This window comes from Petaurus breviceps, unplaced genomic scaffold (genome assembly GCF_028583685.1).
Source record: "Petaurus breviceps papuanus isolate PSGF00001 unplaced genomic scaffold, PetGlider_PUasm1.0 173, whole genome shotgun sequence".
In the NCBI taxonomy this organism is placed as follows: domain Eukaryota; kingdom Metazoa; phylum Chordata; class Mammalia; order Diprotodontia; family Petauridae; genus Petaurus; species Petaurus breviceps.
The window spans coordinates 1,608,820-1,626,756 of record NW_027185759.1 but is presented as its reverse complement, the minus strand read 5'-3'; the positions used below and the strand labels follow the sequence as shown (position 1 = coordinate 1,626,756).

The 17,937-nt window shown below is 49.6% G+C and overlaps 1 protein-coding gene across 1 annotated transcript; it reads right to left on the bottom strand.

The window, feature by feature from the left end:
• Nucleotides 1-505: 505 nt before the first annotated feature.
• Nucleotides 506-17,660, bottom strand: PPP1R2 (protein phosphatase 1 regulatory inhibitor subunit 2). The gene is made up of 6 exons (XM_069083271.1): nucleotides 17,385-17,660; nucleotides 12,077-12,184; nucleotides 10,125-10,205; nucleotides 9,390-9,481; nucleotides 3,996-4,133; nucleotides 506-2,645 (listed from the first exon to the last, which is right to left on the bottom strand). The coding sequence occupies exons 1-6, from the start codon at nucleotides 17,525-17,527 to the stop codon at nucleotides 2,599-2,601; spliced, it is 609 nt and encodes a 202-aa protein (XP_068939372.1). The 5' UTR covers nucleotides 17,528-17,660; the 3' UTR covers nucleotides 506-2,598.
• Between the last annotated feature and the right edge of the window lie 277 nt (nucleotides 17,661-17,937).

Sequence of the window (17,937 nt, the reverse complement as noted above, 5' to 3'; positions counted from 1 at the left end):
GGGAACCTGAAGCCTTGGGCCCCAAGTGGCCTTTTAGGTCCTTGGGTGTGTGGTCTTTTGACCTTTTAAGGGGATTTGTTCCGTGAAGTTTGGATTCAAAGTATAGGACTTGAGGACCTAAAGGGCCACATGTGGCTTCCAGACTGCAGGATCCCCACCCTGATCTTGACTTTCCTTCAGAGTGGTGGGGAACGACTGCAACATTGCGTATGTCCATTTTTTTTTTTCTTTGACGTTTAGTGCAGCTGTACAGGGACCACAGTCCCAAGGCCCTGCAACACAGAGAATAGTCAAAAGTGGCTGGGGCTAGCACCCAACTGGGCAAAAGAAAAGCCAAATCACCTACCAGTATCTGCATATCCATAGACTGTATTATTATGACAACTGAAATGAAAAACATTATATTTAGAACCTAAGAAAAATTAAATTTTCCTTTTATTTCCAAGTTAATTAAACAAATATTTATTAAGAGTATTAATGCAAGGTAAAAAAAAATTCAAGAAAATTTTAAGTCTTTTAAATTTTATTTAGTCATTTGTGTTTTTACATTTAGAATCAGGTATTTTTTCAGACACTAACTTTGTAATAGCAATTTGTGGGAAACCCAGCAAGGACTTTATGAAAACGTGTCCCTTCATCTTCATAAAACTATGTGGCCAAGTTTTGTCCTGACATATTTAATAACAGATTTTAACTATACACATTCCAACTAATAGATGTCTTCTGTATTGTTTTACAGATAGATTAAAGTTTTTCTGTCTGCCTAATTCTGGAAGATTGGGATAAGAATTAAGTGGTTTTCCAATTAACTTTCCAACTAACTTTAGCTTCTAGGAACAAACCCCAGACTTGATAGAGTAGTCAAGTGTCATCTGATACTTTAGTCCCAAGAACTTTCTTTATATCAGGTCTTCAAAGAGCAGCTGGTGTGTGTGTGTGTGTGTGTGTGTGTGTGTGTGTGTGTGTATTTTTGTATATTTTCAAAAACAACCCCCCCCCCCAGAACCTTAAGAACACAAAAAAGAGATAAGGGCCATGGATCCCTCACTCTGATACTCCCCCACCTCTTCCCCATGGGGCTAGAATGCTTTAAAAACCGATGACACCACTGTATTTAAGGAAGGAAGGAGGGTACAAGCAGAGGAAGGCATCCCAGCAAGACTTCCATTGTTTGGGATCCAGCTGCTGCAACAAGAATCTTGTCTGGATTCTCACTGTAAAAAATACTTGTTTCATAAAATGTTTAAAAGAAGCATCACATTTTTCCAATGGCAGCCAGTCTTCACTGTTTTATCGACTCACACCCTGATGTTTCCTTAGTTAAGCTGCTCAATAAAGAGTTATTTCATATATACAAGATACACAAAAAATTTTTAAAGTACATCCATATAATGGAGAATCTGCTTTCAAAAGGATCACATTTAAATTATAGATATCTGACTACAAATTGAGCTGTCACTAGGTCAAAAAACACAATGGATTTAAACTCCACTTCAGAGAAAACTCAAGTATTTCGACCTTAGAAGGTTAGAGCACAACTGGCCTTTGTGTTAACTCTTGAAGCAGGCCCTACTGACACTCGTCTCATATTAGGAATGAGCACAGTCTGGGAATTATACCAAATCACATTACACAATCCTCTCCTAGTCATGCAAATCAATGCAGTTTGGATTTCCTAGGAGCTAATTAAATAAAAAAGAAAAAGAACTCAAATAGCAGTGTGATTGATGGGCTAAAAATCCCCCAAAGTGGAAGAACACAATTTTTTCAACTAAACTCGAATTATTTTCTTGTGAAGACTATCATTACTGAAGACAGTTCTACCTGGTGCCCAAGCAGACCAGGAACCCTAATCAGCCACTGCGGTTACACACAAGTTACAATAATCGAATGTCAAGGATCATATGGTATGTGGTAGATTGTTATGGGGGCTGGCATGGAAGGAGTGGGGAGACTGCTGAGTTGTGTCCACTCAATTTCAAATCTGCCCATCAAGTGTACAAAAGGGTAGGAGCCCAGAGGTTAACGCAAACTGAACCTCAAAAAGTCACTGTGAAAACTGCTCCTTCGGAAGAGACAAAAAATGCCAGGCTTTCCTTTCGAGGTCTAAAGGAAAAATATAAGAATTTTATCGTCGTTAGATCAGACAGAGCTATGGAAGAGCTTTTGCTAAAAGAATCCCTTTTTTCAATAAAAAAAGAGGTTACTATCTTTAATTAGGATGAGATTTTATCAATCTGTTACTTGCTATACCATTTGAATTTCTAAAAAATGTATGCGTGATATACCACCTCCTGAACTGTAGCGAATAAATTAACAAGGAAAAGCTACTGCTTAACTTTGAAGCGCACAAAGTGATAAAACCCTATACAACTAACCAGTGTTTTAGGAAGGGAACGCCGTCTGGAAGCGCGTGTGAACATGAGGCCGCTCAGGCAAACGCGAGGCGTGAGGTCTTCTCCAGCCTTTTCTGCCTCATCCAGCAGTCTCTCTCATGTTACCATTCAAATTCTTGGCAATGCACTTGATATTCATTCCAACACCAAAGCTGTGATGCAGTGAAGGAACAGAGGTCTGGAGCCGCTATCCCAAACTCTTCTAGGGAACATCTGACGGGCTCTGGCACTCGCTGCTCCCACCAGGTCCTGGGAAAGGTAGGACGGTAATGACAGGCACTGTTACTGGTGACCACAGGCACAGCCGCTCCCTAGGCTGCCAGCAGGGACAGGAGATCCACAAAGGATCCTGCCGTGGCCCCGCCTCCAAGTCAGACAGGGCAGAGGTACGAAATCTGAGAGCCCAGGTGGGTCCCGCTCTCTCCTGAAGGGAGGGGGCACACACGGACCTGGCGGCCAACACTCCAGAGGCAGAGCCCAGAAGAGCAGAATGAGCCAAAGCAATGACCCCGGGCCAGCCGATGCAGCTTTCTGTTCCTCAGTTTCCTCAGCTATAAAATGAAGGACGGGGCTGAACTCAAGGGCCTCTAAGGACCCTTCAAGCTCCAAATGGATGAACCAAATGCAGTGTGCCGGGCACTGGGCTACATGCTTCAGCAACATGACCTCATCGGACCCTCACAACAATTCTGCTACAAAGGTGCTATTATCTTCATTTTATAGTTGGCAGATGAACTGAAGTGACTTGTCCAGGGTCACACAGCTAGGAAGTGTCTGAGGCAGGATCCTAAGTCGGGTCTTTTTGACCCCAAGTCCCAGACTGTATCCACAAGTAACTCTAACAGGACTGGGATGCACTGTCCCTGGGGACAGCCCAGGGGTTTTGCTGTTTGCCAGAATGAAGTCAAAAGGAAATCAGACCAAGATTAAGAAGCAAACACTGAGAATACAGATAAGCCCTCAACAAGCTGCGTCAGGGAAAAGCTTCTGGCATCCCCTGGGTCTGACTGAGCAGGGGCATGAGGACAATGGAGGAGACCCCTGCAGGGACGGGCAGCAGCCACCCGCTAGGAAGGGGGACCCCTGGTACCACCCAGGGGGCTTCCCCCACTGCATCTGCCCTTGGTGCTCTTGCCCACCGAGGGCACTCGACTGGCCGTGGGGCACAGCAGGCCGCCGGCCACCCCCCACACTTCCTATCTGCGCTGCCGAGCACCTCCTACTCTCTAGTCTCCAGTGGGAAGTCTGACAGGCAGGATGTGCTTGGCCACCTGGGTCTCATCATCTCTAATTTTTAAAGTCACAACTTCCCACTGCTATGAAGTTCATTCTAGACACCAGCTGTGAATGAGACATGAACCTCGAATCTCAAGTGACCACCCCAAAGGCTGTCTGTGCACACTCAGTACTGGGTCTCCAAAGAGCCCCCCAGTGTATTCGGAAACTTCCCATGTGGGGAGCTGGAGAGGAGGGGCCCAAGGCCAGGAAGAGGTGCTGCCACGGGGCAGGGGCACTGCGTCTCAGCAGGCCCCCCGGAGGGCCGGAAACGCCGGCTGCCCCGTGCTCCCCTCGGGGCACGCCCTCAATCGCCAGACTCACTTGTTGCGCCATCCTCGTCCTCATCCTCGTCTTCTTCACCCCCTCGAAGTTCTTTGGAAATCAGCTGCCTCGCCAGCTTAATGTTGAGCCCTTCATTGTAGTGAAGTTTTCTCTTCATTTCAAATTGACGCCGTTTTTCTAAGAGACAGAAAGAGCTGAACAGGCAACATTTCCAACTCAACACCCTCTCCCATGACGCGTTAATAACAAAACCAAACATCTGCATTTTCCAAGGGAAGTTTTAGGAGGAACCACGTGGAGAAGTGGGGCTGGGGCCTCAGTCCTTCCTCCCTTTGGAGCTGAGAAAATCAGACTGACGCCGTCTCCATCTCTGTGAGTGATTGTACTCGGCATCACCACGGCCATTGTGTACAAGCCACATGTCTTTGTCTCTGAGTTAGACACCTGTTATCTCTGGACCACTACTGCCTCTGACTAATCAGAAGAGAGTTATCGACATGCCATTAGCTCTTCTTCCAGGTGGACTAGTCAGCAGGCTTTCCTAGGGACAAGATGGAAGAAAGGGTCGCTGCTAGCCGCCCATTCCTGATTTCCCACCACGCCCAGGATCCTTCTGACTTTGTACCCAGGTGCACTGCTCCCCCCCATCTGAGATGCGGCCGCCTGGTTTTTGGATGCTTCTCCTTTTGTCCATACAGTGATCTGTCAGCCTTCACTCAGGGTCTTTTGGCTTGCTTGGACTTCTTTTACTGGTAACTGTCAGCCTTACCCATAACTGAATGTGCTTGGAACTCCACTGCCTCAGTTAACCTTCATTTCAGTCACCACAGAGTCACTCACAGAACCTGGACTCGGCAGAAACCAGCTCAATGAGTCCAAGACACCAAAGACACCCACTGGCCTTGAACCCTGCCTCACCTGACTGCTCTGGACCGCCTTTGGTCATAGCCAGCAGGTGTGAGACAAGCCTTACACCTAAAGGGAAGCTGTTCCTGCTCCTCAGCAGGCCTGTCCGTTTGCCCAGCCCCACTCCGGCTCCTCAAGATCCTGCCTTCTTCTTCCCTACTGTCCTTCACTGGCTCCTGAATGAGAGGCTTAGTTCCTCAAAGCTTTACCCATTTGGACTCCTCGGCATTTCTTTAGGGAAAATGCACCCTGTTCAACACCTCATTTCTCCACAGGACTAAGGAAAGGGAAGGAAGGTCCTAGTAGACTACAATCTTCAGGGGACCCAAAGGCACATCTTAGTTCAAAGGGGCTTTCCATCTTCTCCCCTCAACACTTTTTAAAATCATTACAACCTAACAAATGAATGAAGCTTCACCTGCTTCCCTCTGCACACTTCCAGCAGTGGAGAACTGCAGGAAAAGCCAGAGAAGAGGATGGCTGGGGCCCAGATTCCAGCCATGCAGTGGGTCCATTTGGGCCTCATGGGAAGAGGAGCAAGGCAAAATGCTACAAGGGATATGGGAATGAGAAGGAAGCCAAGAGGGGACAGACAGAGACCATCCCAGGGCATAAAACAGCAGGGACAGGAAGCAGCTCGTCTGAAAGTAACCCCAGAGTGGAAAAAAAATAGGTATGCAGGGGCGACTAGGTGGCGCAATGAATAGAGCACCGGCCCTGGAGTCAGGAAGACCTGAGTTCAAATCTGACCTCAGACACTTCCTAGCTGTGTGACCCTGGGCAAGTCACTTCACCCCGTCAGCCTCAGTTTCTTCATCAATAAAATGGGAATAATGAGAGTAACTACCTCCCCAAGGGACCAAAGAGACAGCAACTGTAAAATGCTCAGCACAGTGTGAGTGCTAGCGAGGCTTGTTCCTGGTGGATCTCAGCAGTTCCCCAGGAATCTCCACAAGTGATCTGGACCCAGAGAAGGAGAGCCGCCCCCTTCACAGCTGTCCTACTCCAGAACATTCAAGAGAAGACGTTTTCCAAGCCCAGACGACTACGTGGGACACCTGGACCTTCAGGTCAGGCAAAACCTCTTGAGGACTAAGTGGATGTTGGAAGTGTGTTACCAGGACACAAATTCACAATGTTACTGACCACTGGTGATCATCACTGTACTGGTTTGGCCTTCTGTTTCACGACTGGTTACCTTGGGGACATGTAAATCTCCCCTCTCAAAGTTAGTCCATTGTGGGCCCTTGACATAGTCTGAAAAACCATATCGGTTGGACTACAGAGAAGTGACTGACAGGGGCAGTGGGCTAGCCTCTTCCCCCCGGCACCCAGAGGGAGAACCGGCAGAACTGAGTGAGCCCCACGGACTCCATCTCAGGACTCAAGTCAGCTCCCTTCTATTCAATTGTAAGTTTCGTTCAGTTCCTGTCTTATGAGAAAACTTTGTCCAATTATAGGAATTAGGGGAAGTTTTACTGCTTTGTTTGAGACTAGCCCTGTGTGGCTAGGAAGCCGGACCCCCTCTAGCTGCTGCCTAGAGACCCTTAACTAAGGACTTGAGCTATGCTGACCAGAAACCCAGTCAGAGCCCAAGGCTGATGCAATTACACATCTCGAGCAACCCATGTCTTAACGGAAAATTGTCCCTGTCCTGGTCATTAATTATTGCTTCCACACTCCTCTGACTGAATGCAGATGCTTGGGGACAGCCGGGATGATGCTTTCTGATTTCAGGGAACTGTACCTGTTTATTCTCCCCCTCCCAATCTGGAAAGTCCCTAAGCCTTCCTCCAGTGAGCAATCAGGTTACCTGGTTTTGTAGCTCGCTTAATTCTTTATTTTAATTAAATGATCTCATTTGACTGTTTTAATACATAAAAACCTGCCTCACTCTGCATTCAGTGTCTCTGGCCTGACACTTTCGTTGTGCTAGCTGTTCAGCTGTTTTTCAGGCATGTCTTGACCCCATTTGGGGTTTTTTTGGTTTGCAGTTTCCCTCTCCAGCTCATGTGACAGATGAGGAAACCGAGGCAGACAGGATGAAGTGACTTGCCCAGGGTGACACAGCCAGGAAGGGTCTGAGGCCAGATGGGAATCCAGAAGGTGAGCCTTCCCTGTGACTCCTATTTGCTAATAAATTGAACATGATGGATTGTTCCCTCGGTCATTACTAATTATTAACCACCACAGTCTGAAAGGCTGGGCAGGGCCAGATCCTGGAGAACTCTTAAGACCTGGCAACAAAGTGTGACCCTGCAGGGGAGGGGGACAGCAGAGGTGGAGTGCACTAGACTTGGGAGTCATGCTACCCCGCAGGCCTCAGTGTCCTGATCTACACAATGGAGGGGCTGGCCTCCTCTGCGGAATCTTAGGACCTTCAGCTGGGGCAAGGACGAAGACGTTCCAGTCTGACGCAGCGAGTGCCTGTGGCGGAGTGTCCGCGCAAACTGCCTTCCGTGAGCATGCCCACTTGTGCAGCAACGGGAGGTTCGGTGCCTGGCGTGGGGCTGCAGGGCCAGGGGGCTTCCGAGAGGGAATCAGAGGGGACACATGAACCTGCTGGACTCCAGGTCTGGCCCTGGATGGAGGATGTGGTGCAGAGACAGCCAGGAGGGCAGCCAAGGGGAAGAGGGGAGGAATGAGCTGGGTTATGAAGGATCTGACCCTTGAGACAGGAGAGCTGCTGCAGTTGACTGAGCAGAGGGGTGCCAGGGTCAGTCCTGCTCTTCAGGAAATTCACTTTGGTCACTGAATGGAGGATGGACAGGACTGGAGTGGGGAGACACTGGAGACATGCAGGCCATGGCACAAGTCCAGGCCTGAGCCACCGAGGGTCTGCACCACAGCGATGGCAGCATCACAGAGAAGGGGGTGAATTCAAGAGATGATGCAGAGATGAAACTGACAGGCCCCGTCACCATACTAGATGGGGGCGGGGGGGATGAGTGAGGGCTCCAGAATGACTCCTAGTCTGGAGTCTGGGGGTGACCTCTACAGTAACAGGAAAATTAGGCAGAAGAAAGGATCTGGGTGCAAAAAGTCATGAGCTCCCCATCCTGGCCACGCTGGGTCTGAGGTGCCCATTAAGCACCTGGAGGCAGCAGAGAAATAAGGGCTGGATAAATCCTCTAGGAATCATCTACACAGAGATAATGGAATCCATGAGAACTGATGGGAAGAAGCAGGCCCCTAGAGGACAGTCACACGTAGGGAGTATGACCTGGAAGAAGATGCAGCTGAAAAGAGGTGGGCAGACCTCGGGGTCAGAAAGTACAGGAAAAGACGGAATGACAAAAGACTGCGATCAAATGCAAGTGTGGCCATCTGTGGATCAAGCATACATCTGTGTCTCTGAGTGGCTAAGGTGCGGGAGAAGGGGTGGTTGTGGGAGCTGAGTAAACTGAATAGGAAGTTAGGAGAGTGGAGGGAGAAGCATCCCTATCTGTGGTAAGGTCCTCTAGGACAAGGGCAAGAGCTGGCATGGTGGCAGAGCCCATGTGCAAGGCACTGACCAGCTAAGGAAGCAGGGAGAACATCTAGCGGGCAGGTGGACACCTGGATCTGGATGATGTGAAAAGGGCGACTGTCTGGTCTGTGCAGCTTATGCCCACGAGTTACCCCAGGACGGTGTGAAGGCTGGCCTGCCAAATTCTGCTGCCGCTTACTGCCCAGGCCTGCTGCTGGCCCGCAGGCTTCTTAACAGACCTGGCCAAGACCTGTGGAGGTCAGGTGGAAGTGACTGGAGACGAGTCCAATGTGGAAAGCCACGAAGGTCATCCTGGTGCTCGTACGTGCTACCTGGACGCAGGTCTTGCCAGAACAATCTCAGCAAACTTCCCGGGTCTTTTTCAGTTCTGACATTCTAGACTGTGGCCCAAAGAACAGGAACTTCCCACCTGCCCCAAGTGTTGGCCATGACTCCAGTGAAAATTCCCAAATGAGTTCCCCGACTTTGTGAAGCCCACCCACATGTAGACGTGTTGCTGAAAAAGCTTGGCGAGCCAGCCAAATTCCTCTGGCACTGTGGCAGCCCCTACTTCTTGGAGCTCCCTTCCAAGCAGAACTCAGGAGAAGGCTAGATGTCCCCACAAGCTGGGAGAGTGTCCCTACCGCTGGAGCCACCGCTTAGAGGAAGGCACAGTCCACTGTGAGGAGAGGTCAAGCCTCCGGCAGCGCCCTTTCAGAAATGGTTTTTGCCTCGGTTCTGACCTGTCCCAGCCAATCTCCATTTCTGCGGTTTGCATGTTGCTGCTCTAAGACCAAATTTCCCTCTTCCAGCCCACTTCACCTGCTTACCCAACAGTGCCTACGGATCTCCAAACAAACACGGAGTCAAGATTCTGTCTTATACTCGGTAACCTCCTCTCCCAAACACAGTCTGAAAGTGGGGAACTCGCCACTAAGAACATCGCTCTCTACCTGTCCCCTAACGATGGAGACAATGGGAACGACTGGTGAATAACTAACTGGCTGGTTCTCCTGAGCACTGTCAGCAACCAACCAACAGTAAAGAAAGCCCCCTACCTCGTTCCTCAGGCGTCAGGTCCTCTTCCTCTTCACTGCTTTCATCATCGTGAACGAGAAACTTGGGTTCAGAGCCTTCTGCAGCCGATAACCTTACCCGAGAGACAAAGCCTGCTTTTAGCATGGAGTAAATGACTATGCACTATGCAGCACACATGCACGCACACAGACACACACCAGAGGGTACAACCAGCACACTGAGAAGACGTGGCATCATTAAGACTTGCAAGAATGGGGCAGATGGGGGGCACCAAAACAAGACCAAAAGTGAAGATGCGGGCTGGTCAGGACCTTTTTCCCTTTCTCATTTCTTGTGGGTGGGTGAGTAAGGGGAACCAGACTACATCCCGAAGCTCTCTCTGTAATTTCCTCTGTTCTCTTCAATTCATCTGGCTCACTTTGGTTCCCTGCCACTAATGACTATCATTCCTACTATCCAAACAGTGTGCACCTTTTTATAAACTCAGTGCCACTGAACTGTAGTGGAAGCAGGGTGCTGCTGTATCTGGAGAGGGAGGAGCTTGGTCCCTTGGCCCACATGGGTCACTTGTCTTCTCAGTTTTCACATCTGTAAAATGGGCATAACAAGATCTATAAAACCTGCCTCTTAGGGCAACTGTGAGGTTCAGAGAAGAGAACGTTACGAGCCCTCCTACGCGCCAGCTGTTCTAGAAGCCAGACAAGCTCCTCTGAGGGCATCCAGGAGGGGAGAGTCACAGGGACAGCAGTACTCACTTCCGGGCTAGGACTTCTGGGGGCAGCGTTTCATTCGTTTCTGAGTCGCTCAGGACCTCGTCGTCATTGTCGCCAATCATACTGGAATGCCAAACAGACCAGAAATGCTTGAAGCACATGACTGCAACCACAAAACACAAGGAGAGACAACGACATTCCTGTCCATGCCTAATTACTGTAGCAGAAGGGACCCGCTGCTTGGGTCCCAGCCCCGCGTTTTTAACATAAAATCCAATCTGGCTTATAAACTGAATCTACTCAAAACACCTTTTCAAATAATATAAATCACCACTGTGAAGAGCAAATGGAAGTGAAAAATGTGAACATTTGAAAGATCTCAATGATTTACATAAACCAGGTCCCTGACACTTGGCATCAGGATCCGTGCTTTCACACTGAGACGTGCATGTGGATGTGTCTGCTGTTTGGGGAGTTCCTCCGACTCCCATGCAGACTGTCAGCTCTCAGCCATTCCTCTTTTGGCCTGCCTCCTTTCATTCTGAACACTGGAAAGAGACATTTTACAGACTAACAGAAAAGCACCAATGTAGACAACTAACACATAAGAGTTTTCCTGTGTGTGACCACGAGCTCCTTGGGACGAGCACCAAGCCATATCAAATTCAGTGATGACTTAGAAGAGCAGAATGATTCAGGTAAGTCACAGTGTCACTGCAGATCCTTCACTTTAAACTGGAGTGCCTTGCCCACAATAAACTTGTAACAAACGTAGACTGAATTAAAACATTCAATATATGCTATAAAATGACCCTCAATCAGGGAGGTGCAATAAGCCAGCTTCTGTCACCTCAAGAAGCCCTAGGAGTGTTCACAGCATCTTAATGTCCAAAGAAACCCTTCAGTATCTTGTCCAACATCCTCGCTTTCCAGGCAAGGACACTGAGGCCCCAGAGACCAAGCCAAGCAGGCTGGTCGGTGACAACAGGAGGGCCCCAGGGATTACCACATAAGAGGCAGGCCTGAAGTCAGGGACATCCCCTGGTGGCTGGCCAACGACCTCCCCCTTCCTCACGACAAGGCCCTCTGCTTGGACTCCTGGCACCACTGGCTCTCTTGCCATCTTCATCTCTGCCTTTCCTGTTCTCAGTTTTAAACTGAAAGAAGCCACCTTTGGTTAAAGGCATGGAACTGGAGCATGTCTACAAGCCAAGTTATGCTGTCTAGAACGATGGTCAGACCTCACACACTGAGATGCTCTGCACTCTTTTCCCTGGAGGGCCAGACTGTGAGATCCTGTGCAAAGCGGGCAGAAAAGAGGCCTGCTTCTTAAGTGCCCTGCCCCACCATGGCTCTTACTATCTCACCAGCTGGAAGCGTAGTGGCCACCCATGGCAACCACACCCCCAATCAGCACAGCCTGCTGCAGCCCCAAACTCCTGAACTCAAGCAGTCCACCAACCTTGGGGTCTGCCCGCTCACACTCATCCCGTCAGTAGCTCCCAATCCTCTTTCATAACACAATTATGAGATCCAGCAAGATCTGCCAAGCTGCCAAAACCCAATGAGTGAATAACCCCTGAATAGTACAACCAGCAGGAGCTTTCAATAATCCACCAAGTTCCTTCTAACCTCTTCACTCCTGTGGAAGGGATTATCAGGCCAAAGTGATCTTCTTTTTATTATGAGATGGCTGTGATGTAAGAATCTCAGACAGCCTCCTCTCTTTACTCTGAAGAAATGATTGGGATAATTACGCTATTAAAAATAAGGTCAATGACCTTCCAAGTACTGGTTAACTGCCAGAAATCAATGACTTCTCCCACACCTACCTCTTCCCATACAACTTAGCGATAAGACTTCCTGTTTTCAACACTTGAATAAAAGATGGAAACCTCAGCATGACGTCCCACGGTGGGGCATCACTGCCACTGCACAAGAGAGAGGGATCATGACGTGCTAGAGCTAAGACTCACTATCAAGCTCTTTCTTACCTGTGGTAGGGAGTGCTGGGCTCATCTATCTTCATTAAACCATAGTCTTTGTCCGCTGGATGATACGTTGCTAGGATATTCATCTCATCCCACTTCTGGGATTTTTTACTAAAATGAAAAGGAAAAAACATCTTCAATACAATAAAAGATAAACTTTCCCACACCCCACCCCCTCCCCCCCAGTAAAAAACTGATAACCATCCAAATTCTGGGGAGTGGACATCTATCTTAATTTAAACACTATTTTTCAGATGCAGAATTCAAGCTCCATTTAAAGTAAATGAAGACTTACGACAGTCACTGATCAATCCACAAGCATGTATTCTGCAGGATCTGTGCTGAGTGCTAGAGAAAGGTGCTGTACAGTCAAAAAGGCCCTGCCTGCCAGAAGCTTGCTTACACTCCCTTATACCAGGCAACAACATGGACTTGAGCACATACTGAATACAAGCAAAGCCAAACAAAACCAACCAAAAACCTGAGAGCTTCGACTCGCTGTCTCATGGAGAAAAAAGGAGGAGAGGGGAGGAGGCATTTCCACTGAGATTTAAAGGAAAATGTGGGGCAGCCCAGGAAAAGGCACAGAAGTGTGGGAAGGCAGAAGCATTTGGCATGATTCCCTACTGTAATGGGAATGTAAATTTTAAAGATCTTCCCTGCCCCTAGGCTAAAGTACACCTGGAGCCTGGGGTGGGAGGCTTGTTTTTCAGTAGATACTTCTTGATTGGCCAGTGAGTCAATAAGGTTGTTACATTCTCTGAGCCAGGAGAAGGCTACATAAGCCCTGATGTGTAGCTTTGTTTTGGGGCTCACTTTGAGAAGTGTTCTGTGATTTGATCAGATGAAATTCTGGGAAGCCGTTGTTGAGAGCCCCCTGGCTTTGAAACCCAGATGTTGTTTGGTATGGATGTAATGGTTGGACAGTTTGGAAATCTGTCTACTTGATCTGTTTCTGTCTTGATAATTCTGTCTGTATATTCTGAAGTTCGGGGTGCTGACCTTTTTCCCCTGAACTAGGTAAACAATACATATCTGACCAATTAAAGTAAGCTTGTTAAGCCATTTTGAGTTGCTTTCCTTTATCAAAGCAGATCCAAGAACCTGTGTTGGCAGCAAACCCTGAGGATGCTTGGGGTGCTTGCTGCTACACCTACATGGAGCGGGGATTGTATTTCTCGCCTTCTCAGTGCGTGGACTGCGGAGAGAAGAGGAGAATTTGGAAAATAAAACATTTTTAAAGACGGCACAGAGCAGTGGGGAGATATGTGCGTCTGGGCAAATTTGTGAAGTAACAGGAGTCTGGGTTTGACCCTAAAGGTTACTGGGGAGCCCCCTGGGTTTTGGGAGGAACCCTCTGACAGCTGAGGGAAGGACCATTCCAAGTACAACATACTCTTGGTAAAACGGCTAATACTCAGAACTCATATGAGGTCGGGCAGAGAAGAAATGGACAAAGCTACAGCACGCTTGGACACCATCATCTGGCACCTTTCTACTGTGCAAACATCCCCCAAAGCCCTCCATCACCCGGCCCAGGGAAGGGGAGGGGCTCTGAAGAATGCAGGGAAACAGCAGTTTGGCCCACATGGAACGAGGACATTCCTCTGGTTTCATTTCTTCACAATCACACCAAAGAGCCACAGCTAAAGCCTCATTACAGAGAGAGAACCTAAGCTATAAATGCAGCTCAGCCCCTACCTATAAGAAGCTGGTTTGCTAAACAACCAAAAAGCATCCATCAGACTGGGACAGTCCGACCCGCTTAAGGATCAGAAGAGAAACCCTTCAGCAACGGCGTGCAATGAACAGCCTGAGCGCAAGCGGCTTCTCTCACCATGACCAAAGTTCTCAGAAGCTTTACTTTGTGAGCACATTTTGTCAGTCCTGGGTCTGTGGAAATGCTCAGAAATAGCTTTTTAAAAGCATTGCCCAGTCCAAAGTAACTAAGTAACTGCACTGATGCCAACAGAGCACGTGGGACTCGTCAGCAGGCAGTCCCAGGCTGGAATTCCAATGCTGACTGACAATGTACTGGCTATGACCAGGAAAGGTGATTTCATCTCTCCAAAGCTTGTTTACTCTTCTATAAAGACAGGTCTAATAATCCCTTCAGTGCCTCACTTGTAGTCAGCGACAGCAAATTTTCTTGACTGAAGCATATGAAAGATTAAAAGGTCAGCAGATGCTGACTCTGTGAGACAGTCATGCCTGACATCTACCTATGATCCCTCCTCTGCGGAGGGAAGCCTGTGCGTATCCTAAACTCTCTTCCAGAGCTCAGCTTAGTCATAAGGAGATACCATTTGGTTTAATTTTCTTGTTCTAATGACTGTGGAGGGTTTGGAGGTTTGTTTGATTTTTGGCTTGCTTCTTCATTAACTGCCGGCCTCTTATTAAGTTATTAACTTGCTCCCAAAGACACTGATGCCAGCCTTTCTAGGGATAACCACTAGTGCCTAGTTATGACCTAGGAAACCCTGGGGCTTCAGGCCTCCACTCAGGAGACCCCAAACTACCCAGTATTTACTTTGTCTCCATAGATGTCCATGGCGACTTCTCCAAAAGCACGTAAGCAGCTATGGAGGGCAGTGTGATCACCAGACACTCACCAGCAAAAGGCTGAGTATTTAGTGCTGATGACCTGACAGCAGCAAGGCAATGAAGGTGGGAGCCAGCATTAACCAGAGGGCGGGCAGGGAGAGAGGTGCCACCTGGGAAGGCTTCCAGAGCAAATACCTGAGCTGGCCCTCCCAGACAGACACAGGGGTGAGGACAAACTTCCCCAGGCAGAGCCCTCCTCTTCCCCCTCCCTCCCAAACTCCAACTTCATGCACTCAGAGAAAAGCAGCCTCCTCCTAACTCTAGGTCTGGCAACAGGGGCCCTGGGTTCCAATCCTGACTCCCCCACCTGTCTGTGGCACTGGGCAATCAATCAGGAAACATTTGCTACTGTGTCCACTAGGTGGTTTATGGCCCTTGTTTCCTCATCTATCAGATAAGGGTTTGGACTACATGACCCCAGAGAATCCCTGCTGCTGTTCTATCTTGGATGACCCTCTTCTCTCTAATGCAATCTGTTTCCTTCAACAGACATTGTCCAGGTCTAGCTCCCTAAGTCTGAGCTGTGTCAGGTCCTCTTCTCTTCATCTGATGACCTCCCATGAATTCAGTTCCCTTCCAAATCTACACACAGCCTTCATCTCTGTCCCAACTCCCCGCCTGCCTGACAAGCACCTCAGCCTGGATGCCCGGGGGACACCTTCTTTCCCCCTGAGCCTGCCTCTCCCCCAGAGAGCCAGCCTTTCTGACACCCAGGTTCAGGACATCAGGGTCTTCCTCAGGTTTCCCACAAGGTGTCGGGTCTTCTCGATCCCAGCTCACATCTATCCTTTCTCATCACACACACAGGGCCCACCATCTCAGGTCTAGACAAGTGCAACAGCCTGAGAAACTGGGATCCCCATTCCAGCTTCAATTCTCCCTACCTTCCATAGCCACCCCAAAGCCTTCTTCAAGCAGAGTCTCTGACCATGTCACTCCTCAAGAAACATCAGATTGTCTTTACTGCCCTTAAGATAAAAAAGTTCGCTCCTCACCCCAGCAGAGCAAGGGCCTTAGGAACAGCCTGTGGCGGCTGTGGAGGATGGACTGGAAAGGAGAGTGATCACCTTGGTGAGGAGGGGTACACTACAGGCAAGAAGTCACAAGCAGGACCTCTGTAAGTGACTGGATGGAGAAAGGGCGGGGGAAAGAAGGGGAGTCGAACACAATTCCAAGGTAATACAAGGAGGGGTATCCCCTGTGGAAGCAGCAGACAGCCATGAGTGAGGGGACGAGATTCATCTCATCCTTTGCTTTTCATGGTTCAAACCGGTATCTGGAATCAACTTTTAACCTTGCCTCTTGCGAAAATGACAGAAGTTCCATTCCTCTTTCAAACTAAACTTTGAGAAGACTGGGCCATAAATCACTATTTTGAAAAGACCAGGAGGAGCTAGGTGCCAAAGTGGCTAAAGCCTGGAGTCCTGAGTTCAAATCTGGCCTCAACACTCACTAGCTGTGTGACCCTGGGCAAGTCACTTCATCCTGCCTAACTTGGTTTCCTCATCTGTAAAATGAGGACTCTGGAGAAGGAAATGGCAAACCACTCCAGTCAGTATCTTTGCCAAGAGATCCCCAAATGGGGTCAAGAGGGGTCAGACCCAACTTATATGGCTCAACTACCAACAAAGCAAAAACAAAAATCAAAGAAAACCCAAATGTCTTGGTTCTGGAGGAAATCTGCCACTGCTATCACCTGGATTTACTACCAAACAGTCCAAGTTCCATTTCTTCTGGATGAAGGCAGGAGAAACTGACCATGGATGAGCCCTGGCTTTCTGGTTTCAGTCCCCTTTAATTTCTCCTGAGAAGCAGAACCTTTTTAAATGAGGAAAAAAAAGGGTATAAATAGAAAACAGACCCTGCCAAATTGTTCTGAAGTGAAAAGGTTACAAGGGATTCTGTGACCTGAGTAATCTGTAAAATGTCACACAATTCTAAGGTAGATTGTCTTTTTAAGCTTGACAGGCAATTACTTTGAGCAGAGGAGGAAAAATTCAGCATGAAAGTCATTTTCAGCTTTTTCTTTTTTTTCAAACGCCTTCGCATCCAGTGCTGCTGTCAACTAAGAAATCTCAGCAGAAGTTTAAGCTGGAGGGAAAGCCTGAGATACCTCAAGTATTTGTCGTATGGGAGAGCTCTCTGGGAGGCAGGTGGGAGAGAGAAAGTGGGGAAATTTAGAGGGCATAAAGACAAAACAGAAATAAAAACGATTTTTGTAAGAACACAGAAGAAATAAGATTCTTGGTTGATCTGTTCTAGATGATTTGCCACCATCCAAACCAAACTTAAGTAAAACCTTCCTCACGGCACTAAGTAACATCTGTAATTTCCTCCAGACCATTTCTGAGAACACTGGGAAAAAGGGCTGCAGATGTGACTCAAGCGCCGGGCCCGACCAGACAAGCGGCAAAGCCCACGCGCCTCTGGTCAGTTTCCCGGTATGGACACATTGTAGCGACCACCCGCCCACCGGAAGTGGATAGTTTCCGGCGGCTCCCGGCAGCACTGAGCCATCAGCCGGCCCGCAGGCGAACGAGAGGCGCCGGCTCCCCGACTCCAGCAGCCCCCCCCCAGCCGGGGCCGCCCCGCACACAGCAGACGCGCCGGACGCGCGGGCCTCTCGGCTTCTCAACGGCCCCGCGCGGGGGAAGGGGCGGCCGCGGTCAGCCCCGCCTCGGTGTCCCACTGCCCGCCCCACACGCACCCGAAGTCATCGTCGCTGGCCGCCGAGCTGGGCCCCGCCGAGGAGCCGCCGGCGGACGGGGGCGGGCCCGGCGGGCCGTCGGTGACGCCCTTGTTCTTCAGGATCCCCTTGATGGGCCGGTGCGAGGCCGCCGAGGCCGCCATGGCCTCCGAGCCTGCCCGCCCGCTCCGCCGCGCCCGCTCCGACAGGGCGCCCCCCCGCTGCGCTCGGGCCTCGGCCCCGGGAGCACGGCCGCCCGACACCGAGACAGCGAGCGACCCGACGGCCGGAGGAGCTGAGAGCCGGGAAGCAGGAGGCCGCAGAGGAAGCGGCGGGCCGACGCGCGCTGTCACGCGCACCTTGGCGTCCCGCCGGAAGTAGAACCGAGGCACGCGCCCCCTCCCTTCCTACTCCCAACGGAGAGTACTCTCGCGATATCCAGCCGCTCGCTCCTCCCCACACTCGAGACTGGAAGGAGAGCGGCACGGGGGGGGGGGCCGGGGGGGGGCGGGGCGTCAGAGCGTCCCCTACGCAGCGTGGCTCGGAGCTTGCGAACGTCCCCCGGAGCGAAGGG

Bases quoted from the DNA above. Each gene is read 5' to 3' on its own strand.
- PPP1R2 (XM_069083271.1), bottom strand. From the start codon at position 17,527: ATGGCGGCCTCGGCGGCCTCGCACCGGCCCATCAAGGGGATCCTGAAG. The intron at 4,134-9,389 runs GTAGGGGGCTTT...TCTGTCTCTTAG, and splicing joins CCTGACGCCTGAGGAACGAG to AAAAACGGCGTCAATTTGAA. The intron at 2,646-3,995 runs GTGAGTCTGGCG...TACCTTTCCCAG, and splicing joins GGACGAGGATGGCGCAACAA to GACCTGGTGGGAGCAGCGAG.